The following is a 10,728-nucleotide window of genomic DNA, read 5'->3' as shown; positions in this document are numbered from 1 at the left end:
TACTCCTATCCTCTCTCTTCGGCTCTTTCTCAGAGGGTGGCAGGTAGCCTAGCGGATAGAGTGTTGGGTCAGTAACTGGAAGGTCGGTAGTTCAAATTCCTGAACCGACAAAGTGAAAAATCTGTCATTGTCCCTTTGAGCAAGGCACTTAACCCTAAATGCTCCAGGGTCGCAATGAATAATGTCAGTGAGAGTTGTGATACGCATTTGAATTTGTACACACTTGTAAAAACAAGGGCTGGATTCAATCCGTATCACCGAAGATCCGCGTTAAGATTTCAAGGTAATTTCTGGCATTTACCGTGACTGCAGTCTCCGCGAAATGTCAATTGCGCTATGAAGCGGATGTTGAGTGGTTCGGATTGAATAGCCCCCAATTCATTTTATTTTATTAGAGAAGGAGGCGAGGGGAGGATCATTAGACTTTCTCCTCCAATACGGTTGAGAAGGAGATGAGCGGCAAGGAGATAGGACGCAAGGAATCATGGAAAGAATAATTAGATGGAGCCTAGTACATCATTTAAAATGGGATCCATTGAGAAGGACTGTTGGTAGACTAGCCAATGATGCCAGCCCACTAGTTTCAGTACACTTACATCACCTAACCAGTAGTGGGAGCCCTTGCTCTTCACATGACACACCAGCCACCAACAACAGAACCACAGCTTCCCAGAACAGACATGTATGTTGACTTGGGAATGTAGCCTAGAAACGCTATGCGTGGGAGTGAGTAACAGCGTATGTTTAGCAATCACAGTAAATACACTGTAAACATCAACAGTGTCTTCCCGGCACAGAAATTATTGTAGGCTATCATCCATGTTACTCATATGTGCTGGCTGTATCATGTGATAGCTATCTAGAGAAGGAATGACTACTGGTAATATAATTGATGGAAGGAGGGCGATATGGAAGGAGGGAGCAGGTGGGAGGGAGGGGATGTAGATGCAGAAGGGAGGGAGGGGTACAGTGCAGTCTGAGCAGTCTAGTGGAGGGGGGCTGCTCGCCACTACTGAAATGGAGAGAGCCCCCTCCCGGCCTCCCCCTCCTCTACCCGGGTTCCCCTACACAGCTCCCTGGGGAGAGACAGAGGATGCAGGGAGGACCAGGAGAGAGAGCTAGAGGGAGGGAGGGAGAGCGAGAGGGAGAGGGAGAGAGAGGGAGCGAGAGGAGGCAGCAAGGAGTAGGGGAGGATAGAGGAGGCAGGGAGAGACAGAAGAGACAGAGGGGTAGATGAGAAGGCAGGGAGGAACAGGAGTTGCTAGAAAATGCTGAGAGAAGTCACATGCTGTACTCACTGCTGATTTTGGCTTTCATCACCTGGGTGTATTGAAAAAGGCTAATTTCATATTGATTCAATTCTGTGTTAAATGTCTCAAATGGTTATGAGCTAGCACAATACACCTGTCATATATCATACACATGCTATTTCTGTGTGATAGACTAATTGAAAGATCTTAACAAAGCTCTGCCAATAATCAATAATGGTTGATTAACATAGACATCAATTGTTAACCAGAATGATTGCCCCCAATTTGTGTCATAAAGAGAGGAAACACCTGAGTACTGCAGCTATATGACTAAATACACCCCAGTGAGAGGGGAGGGTGGGGAGAGAGAGCGAGAGAGAGAGAGAGAGAGAGAGAGAGAGAGAGAGAGAGAGAGAGAGAGAGAGAGAGAAAAGAAAAGGGCAACCAGTGAAGAACAAACACCATTGTAAATACAACCCATATTTATGTTTATTTATTTTCCCATTTGTACTTTAACTATTTGCACATTGTTACAACACTGTATATATACATAATATGACATTTGAAATGTCTTTATTCTTTTGAAACTTCTGAGTGTAATGTTTACTGTTAATATTTATTGTTTATTTCACTTTTGTTTACTATCTACTTCCCTTGCTTTGGTAATGTTAACACACGTTTCCCATGCCAATAAAGCCCTTAAATTGAATTGAATTGAATTGAATTGAGAGAGAGAGAGAGAGAGAGAGAGAGAGAGAGAGAGAGAGAGAGAGAGAGAGAAAGGGGCAGTGAGAATGAGAGAGAGAGGCAGTGAAAAAGTAAGAACCAGGGAGAAAAAGAGACAGGAGAGAGCGGTAGGTGTGGCTGTCTATGATGTAGGTCGGACTGTAAGCCTGCCTGCTCACACTAAACACATTACCATTCCGGGGCTCAGCCTACAAGCCAACTTCTCCTCCCACCAACCCATGGGACAAGAGGACTTTGTACTGTAGCTCTGGTCCTTCAGGAAGGCTCAGCGTTAGCAAGCCGCACTAACGCCTTGGACCAACGCTAACAGTACTGTAGCTAGCTAGCAGAGCACTCGCTGAACACCTACCTACCAGCACACACAGACATCCCATCACACCGCCTCCACAAAATAAAAACATTAAACAACATCACTGACTACACCCTCAATACATGTCTGTCCTGAGACAGAGAGGTATAGGGCTGGGCGTTATAATGGATATAAAGCTCTATGAACGTGATATGTGTGTTTTTGTTTGGCGTGTGTAGTGTGAGCAAGGTTGAGGCAGGGAGGCTAGTAGCTGGCACAGCATCTCCCAGTGCCATGGTGATGTCCCAGTGCTCTGGTTGTTGTCTCCCAGTGCAGTCACTGGGCCATGTGTGTGTGTGTCATACTGGGAGTGGGCTGCTGAGTCAGCCTGCTCTGCTGCATTCATTTATCTGCACTGCAGTGCTCCACTCCACTCCACCACTCCCTCCCCCTCCCCTTCCCTCGCTCTCTGCCGCGCTCACTCTCCCCATCTCACTGCACTCACACAGCCATCCCTGACAGAGCGAGGGAGACGCAAAGGAAGAGAAGAGACGGTCAATAGAAAAATGGACTGGGTCCGACACGCATAATTGTCTGGATGAACGGATAAGATAGAGAAAAACATTTCATATAGAAAAAAAACGTGAGACAGAGCGAGAGAGAAGAGGAGGATCGGGGGAAGAAGAAGAGAGAGAAATGCTGGGAGAGAGCTGATCAGAGCAGGGGAGACCATGTGACTAGAAGAGAGAACCAGGCAGGGTTGAACATTTTGTGACAGGGAGAGGGAGGGAGGGAGGGGACAAGAAGACGGAGCGATGAGAAGGAGAGAAAGAGGGAGGGAAGGGACAGGGAGAAGGAAAGGAGAGGAAGGAAATGTGAATGGAGGGGCTTTGAGTGTGCAGTGCAATATACACAAAATGAGAGTCAGTACCATACACTGTCTTTGTTGACGTCAGCAATACAACTCTACTACATCAGATTCATACAACCCCATCTTCTCCTAAATGTATTTCCTCTATTCCTTCTCTTATTCCTTCTCTTATTTCAGGCGATGAGAGAAACTCCCATATCAATATATCCCAGTGTGGGCTATCTCAGACCTATTCACACATATCCTGCATCCCAAATGGGAGCCATTTGGTCAATATTACTGCACTATAAAGGGTTCCATTTGGGACGCCTGATCAAAGGTACTGCACTATAAAGGGAATAGGGTGCCATTTGGGGGGTGATAGTGATACCGAACCTTTGGGCTATCTACTCTCTAGTTCTTTACAGTGAACCACAAAAAGAAGCAGCAGCGTGGCTATACAGATGGACTCACCAGTATAATGGTCTTTGGTCTGTCTTATGGCTGAGGGGGGGATGTTGTTAACATGGGGCTTTTAACAAATTCAATACAGCCATTACATTTCAAAGGATAGCTTTCAGCGGCCAGGAAGGACTGTTAGCTGCTATGCCATACCACACTTGGCTCCATTTCCTCGAGTGTGTTGTGATGCACCAATAACATCCACAGTACTGTAGGAACCAAACAAAATGAGCTAATACACAGAGAATGGTGACAGAGTGCAGGGCAAATAATTCTAAGTGCTAGGCTAGTATAATCAAATTGTTAAATGATGAGTAAGAGTCAGTAAAAAGGACATATAAAAGTCATTTATATTCGAATTGGCATCAAAAGTGTTGCCTACTGTAACTAAAATTAGTGAGGAATCACAATATTGTATAAGTCTATACTGTAGATATGTGGAAATATTTTGAATCTCTACCAATTGTTTTAATAAATCACAATATAGTAGAAGTCTTCCATACTGTAGAATATATATTCTGAATCTTGCTCTAGTTCAAAATAACCCACAGACAATACAGTTTGTAACTGGAAGGCTGCTTTATTGGTAATAAAAAGGTTCGTGCTCAAATGAAGACAATCTTTCATAAGTTCTTACTAAGAGTCCAAGTGGTTGTGCATCACTACCATCATACTGTATATATCCTGTTTTATATCACGGTGTTCAAATGATAAACAACAGTTTGAAAAGCACTTTTTAATTATTTTTCAGCAAAAAAAGAAAAAAAGCCTATAATAAATCCATGCTAAAAAAGAAAAAAAGAAAACAGAGTCCCATAATTTAATTAATTCAATATTGATACAAAAATAAATTTCAGATGGAAAGAACAGAAATATAGAAGGCAAGCTGCTTTTTCACAAGCCATAGAAGTGGGTGACACACATAAGCACAAGAAACATAACGTTTTCAGTTTGAGCTGTTTTGTTAGGTAACATCACATTGTTGAAGTCTATCTAGAAGAGAAGAAGTGGGGTGTAAGTTTGTTTGCTCGCTTGTAGTAGTTGTTAGGATGATCTGATCCCCGGCAGTATTATTTCTGACTCCTTGCATTATATCGTACGGACAGACAGTGTCGTGTTTCAACTCAACGACCACCCCAACCTCACCTGTTCCCTCCTTCCACAGTTTTGAACATTTAAGTGTGGTATCATTATCTTCCAAAAATCACAGAAAAAGCAGAAAAAGGCACATGCCAATGAGTGGAGTTATAACACTAGATTAGAAACAAACCATTCAAAGTAAAGGTGAGAGATGATTGAAGCGTTGAACTGTAAGTGTTGAACTGTAATGGCCCTGATGTGGTGTGGCTGTATTTATGTGTGTGTGGGTAGTCCTACTAGGGTTTGTGGCTGTATGTATGGGTAGAGATAGATAGATTGGCCTGCTAGACCTTGTGGATGGATGGAGGGATAGATAGATAGGTAGATAGGTAGATAGGTAGATAGGTAGATAGATAGATATACCTACTATGCCTTGGTTGGGATAGACATACTCCATATTCACTGGAAGAGGCAGTCCCATCCGACTCACTTCATCTTATTGGGCCAAATTGCTGATTAGTTAGGTTGGTGAGTGAATAGTTGTGTGTCTGTTTGAATGTGTGTGTGTGTGTGTGTGTGTGTGTCTATTCTGTGTATGTGTTAGTGTTTTTTAAGTGAAGGTGAAAAAGTATGAAAATTTTGCAGAAGAATGTGACAAATGTGCTGGTAGCATAAACCTGTAATCATATCAGGCTACAATCCATGGCAGCAGCTCCAGTGACATTGTATGAGCTATTTCCCAACACATACAGTAGGGTGCTGGAAACCAACCAGTTTTAGACATCCACTGAACATGTTGCACATAAATTAAATGTGACAAACAAACAGTGTTCTTTTGTAATATGTATATACATATAGACATATATATGTATACATGTATATATATTTTTGTATTATATAATATCTATATTTCATTCAATTTCCGTCAACAAAGTGAAAAGTGTCTCAAAAAATCCAAAAGGTAACAAATGTGACAAAGGGCATAGCTGGAAGCCATTCTATACTGTTATTGTTTCATTTTAGATTATTATTAGTACTTTTTTAAAATTCCATATTTACAAAAAACACAACAAAGCATGCCGATAAAATAAAAGTATATAGTACATTATTTATAGTTTCTCTCAAAAAGTTCATTCTTTTTCAGTGATTGTGCCACCATAGCCCGCACTGTACATATATTTCTTATTTTTGTTAATTTTCTCTCCAAGTAAGTTCAATGATCAATGCATCATTCATCTAAAACATCAGATCCAAAATGAACACGGGTTAACATTGGATGACAGTGTTTGCTCTTATGGTTATATCGTCATTGAACGATCAATCGGGAATGTATTTGGTTTTAAGTGTGCAGCAGCCAAACAGACGGATGTTATCTGGAGACATGTCTTTATATTGTAAACAGTCCTCTAGATAGTATTATAATAGACAGGACATGGGGATATCAGGTACAGGTACAGGCAGTGTTCAATCAACACACCACAATGGCTTCAATGGTGTGTCCGTAGATACCAGGTTGTTGTCTGACCAGGCATCCGTTTGTTTGTTTGTTTGTTTGTATAGAGGACCGATCATCACATCACGCCTGTGTAGAAAAAAACAGCAGATACCTTAAAGAGGAAGTGTTAATATTATGTCTCGTCTTGTCTAATCTGCCTGTCACTAAGAGATCTGACTCGTATCGTTGGTTCGGCCTACGCTGGCCTGGCCTGGCCTAGCGCTCGCTCTCTCATCTTGTTTAATCTGAGTCGTAGTAGCTTCAAACTGCCTTTAAAAACGCCTCACACGTTCTTACAGGCACGATTCTACTGTGAATCATGAATCAACTTACCATGAGATGATACGAGTTGGTCATACAAGGCCTATCTGATAGAAGTCTAATACTCTTATTCTGAAGAGACAGAGACAATCTGTGAGAAACTACGGTTGGACGGTTCACGCCACTTTGAGCTTATCCCCAGGCAGATTTTTCATTTATCAAACATACAGCAGGTGACCAATAAAATAATAGCCTACTAGCACATGACATGATGATGCAAGCCTGGGTCTAACATCTCTACACTACAAACAGTGTTGAAGAGGTCCCACAAAACGCAATGATACACTGACAAACATGGGACTTTCAGCACTCACTCCTATGAAGACAAAAGCACTATTCTCCCTGCTGCTCTGGCTCGCCATCTTGACTTTCTCTGATCATTTTAATTCATGGCAGTCAGTCTAGAAACTGTGGAGGGTCCGGGAGAGGTTCTGTCGAGTCTCTCCATTGGTCCATTTTTATACCATCCTCCACCTCCCTAATTAAGCCTATCCAATCAGATCTGTTTTTATTCTCTACAGTCCAACCCTTAAGCCTTCCATGCCCGACTGTCTTTTAGTCATACAGCACATCATGCCAGGAGTGACTGAGCATGTCTTGCTGCAGCTGCTCTATGTATCCTCTATCTGTCCTCTATGTTACTTCTACAGTATGTATATATGCTGCTTTATAGATGGCCAACTACGCCACATACATTCTCACTGCTCGAAAAGTCGAACTTTCTTCTGAGAATGATTGCATTGCAAGAAGGACATTAGATTCAGAGAAGGACATCTATTTACTTCAGAGCTGGCAACTCAAAGTGTCTGGAAAAAGCCATCGATGTACCACTGGGTCACAGTGAACGATATTCTAATAGGGAACTAACTGAGTGACAGAGGAAAGAAGTGGATAAAACAGATATGAAAAGAAGAACGAATCTATGGAAGCATCACTATATCTTTAGTACATTTCAAACAGCTGTTTCAAAATCTGTTACACCTCCCCCTACAGTACTACTGATTACACTCTCTCTTCTCTGTCCACAGACAGACAAAGCATTGGAGGATAATTTAAAATTTCAACTGACACTTTAGCTCGCTACACACTAATCTCTAAAGGATATGGCTATACAGGATATGGCATCAAACATTGCCTGTTCGTACTGCCACAGCAACAACAACAAGACGGAGTTAGTTGGAGACCACAGGTAAGGGTAGTAGCCGTAGTAACACAGCTAACACTGGTAACCATAGTAACACAGGTAAGGGTGGTAACCGTTGGATGTAAAAAGGTAAATCAAGGTAGGTTGCTAAGCCCCAGATTTGGTTTCTTTAGAATGGTCTGAAAAGTTTATTCTAAATCTGTGCATCCTCATTCTGAAGATATACTCTTGATAGAACTCAGCAGCAACTTTCCCTATCCCTCTCAGAACATACAGAACAGCAAAAAACCTTTCTAGTTTCTGTTTTTCTTAAATGTGCCTGAATAGAGCTTTGCCTCTGAGTGCCTCACTACATCCTCTGTTAAAATCCCAACGGGCTTCATAAAAAGATCGGTCTGGCAGTTGAAAAGCAACATTATATAGTAAAGGGTAGGTCATACCACTTTATTCCTTCAATATTGTATATATAGATGTTTATATATATATCATATATAAATCATTTCCCAGTTATATTTCTCATATAAATTTTTCCAGTGGACGGCCTCAAACGTATGGTCAAGCCATTGTAGTGGTCAGAGAATTAGTGTCTTGTGGACTATGATTACGTCATGCATGATTCCTGATCAAAACATGCCTTCATGCAAGTCATTTCTATGCATTGAACGAGCACAATAATTATTAGTTATCTGAGACTCGGTCGGTCAGAGCGAGTCCCCGCCCTTCTTCAGCCCAAGTCTAAACATTGACTAATGCCCCCTACCCAGTGTGACAGTGTGAAAGCCCATGTAGAAAATGTATTTTTCATAATGTCAGTATAACAAAGAGAGAGAAGATGAAGAGACTAGTGTGACATGGGCTAAATGTTATTTGTTATTTTTTTTTGCTGCTCAAATAATGTAAAGACGCAAGTATATTCAGCACAAACAAACGAAAAGTAAAAACCCTTTGTCTACTGTTCTGGGTTTTTTCCTTTCTTTCTCTAATCTTTCATTCTTCGTATTTAAAACTTGCTTAGATGTTGATTATTGTATATGTTTCCTTGATAAGAAGGACGGTACTGGAACTGGATGTTACAGAGGCCCGGTCAGACTGCGTAGTAGAACAGTTCTAGAGAGTTCTGTAGGGTTCCGTTCCGTTCCACACCTGGGGTGCTCCCATAGTGGTGGACCTTTCGCTGCAGGGGCTCGTCCACACAGGGTGGTGGCAGTCAGAGACTCTTTGCTCCAATAAATCTCCCTCCATCTTGTTTGCAGGGGTTTCTGTCCCTTTTTTTCGATAATCCCCAACATATATGTAATATGTAGTATGCCAATGGCGGGCACACCTTTATTATTATTGAGTTATTATTGATAATTATTTATATTATCATGGTTCTTCCTCACATTATTTCCAAGATATAAAGAAGAAATTCATCATTAGGCAGTAAAATCCTTTTGTGATAATGATGGTATCCTAACTAAATCCTTATCGTGGGCAACATGTACATCGCCATCGGTGGTTTTCTTCAACCGACCCTAAGTATCCAACGACAAATCTCGATCCTTCATTTTGTATTGTATTTAAGTCTGTAAACATTTTTTTGTTTGTATCGTTTTCATACATTTTTTTAAACTTGCAAATTATCTTTTTATACAGTTGTCTGTTTGTTGGGCTCAGAGTCTGTTCTCGCTGTGTGTCTTAATTTACTAATGACAGTCACTGAACCCTAACTAACACTTAGATTCCCGCTCATCTTTTTGGTTTCTGTCCTTCTCTTTCCTCTCCCCCTCGTTCTCCTCCTGTTTCTCCTTGTCAGGTTTGGTCACGCTGTCGTAGGAGGGGAGAGAGGCGGTGGAGGGTGTGCTCTCTTTCTTCTCCTGGTTGTTGGTCCCTCCGTTCTCCAGCTTGGTCTTGGGCCTGCGCTTGCAGATGAAGCCCCGTTTAAGGAGGTGAGCGCGGTAGGCTTTCTGGATGCATCGTGCGGATACATCCTCCTGGCGCCGGCGCAGTGTAGAAGTGATGGGCTCGTAGGAGACCTTGGAGGGGTTAGCCGCCACGAAGCGCTCCTCCATCTGCGTGCGTAGCATATCCAGCTCCCCGCTGTCGCCCAGCACGCGCTTGGTGAAGGCAAACAGGATGTCCAGGCAGTGGATGCGGTCACCGCTGACCATGGGCATGTCCATGGCGATCAGCTCGATGGTGTTGGGTTTGGGAACGCGGAAAGGGTGCTCCAGGGTGTCGGCAAAGTCACCCAGTTTTTGGAAGGTGATGAACTGGGAAGCGGAGGGGTCGAATTTCTCCCAGATTTCATAGAAGGTCTCGAAGTCGTCTTCACTGAGCGGGTCGGCGCTCTCTTCTGTCGCTACACTGAAGTTCTCTAAGATGATGGCGATGTACATATTGACTACGACAAGGAAGGAAATAATGATATACATGACAAAGAAAAATATGCCAACTGAGGGGTTGCCGCAGTTGCCTGTAGACGGTGCACCTGGGTTCTCCATGGTTGGGTCGCAGTCAGGATAGTAGTTGAGGATGGGGAGCAAGAGACCATCCCAGCCTGCAGACGTGGTGATCATGAACAAGCAGATCATGCTGTTCCCGAAGGTCTCAAAGTTATACATGTCGTCTATCCCGGCACCGTGTTTGACGTAGCCGAAGTTGGACATTCCGAAGATGCTGAAGATGAACATGACCAGGAAGAGCAGGAGGCCGATGTTGAACAGGGCAGGAAGTGACATCATCAAGGCGAAGAGTAAAGTCCGTATGCCCTTGGCCCCTTTGATCAGACGCAGGATGCGGCCAATTCGAGCCAATCGGATAACCCTGAAAAGGGTTGGAGACACGAAGTACTTCTCAATGATGTCAGCCAGGAACATGCCTGTGGAGGAAGAAGGTAGAGACAAGACAGAGAGTACACAGTCAGCAGAAATGACTCAACACAATGTCTACCTTAAAAATTTCTCTCCCCTTTGGAATTATAGTTACGTTTCCATCCAATTGGCGACAGAATTTCATGCGAATATTCTACAATCGGCATAAAGAAAATATGGTATTTTCCCACCAGCGGATTGTTTCCACCAAACGGATAAAAATCAGTGCGTTATGATG

At 42.7% G+C, this 10,728-nt stretch overlaps 1 protein-coding gene across 11 annotated transcripts in view; it reads right to left on the bottom strand.

The window, feature by feature from the left end:
• Positions 1-4,158: 4,158 nt before the first annotated feature.
• Positions 4,159-10,728, bottom strand: part of LOC121545897 (sodium channel protein type 8 subunit alpha) — a 79,133-nt gene continuing 72,563 nt past the window's right edge. For all 11 annotated transcript variants that reach the window (XM_041856796.2, XM_041856801.2, XM_041856806.2 and 8 more), the window contains one exon: positions 4,159-10,498. In XM_041856796.2, the coding sequence (XP_041712730.2) occupies positions 9,348-10,498 (1,151 nt within the window). In that variant the 3' untranslated portion in view covers positions 4,159-9,347. The remainder of the gene's footprint in view (positions 10,499-10,728) is intronic.

This window comes from Coregonus clupeaformis, chromosome 30 (genome assembly GCF_020615455.1).
Source record: "Coregonus clupeaformis isolate EN_2021a chromosome 30, ASM2061545v1, whole genome shotgun sequence".
Classification (NCBI taxonomy): Eukaryota; Metazoa; Chordata; class Actinopteri; order Salmoniformes; family Salmonidae; genus Coregonus; species Coregonus clupeaformis.
This window is presented reverse-complemented; position numbering and strand designations above follow the sequence as displayed.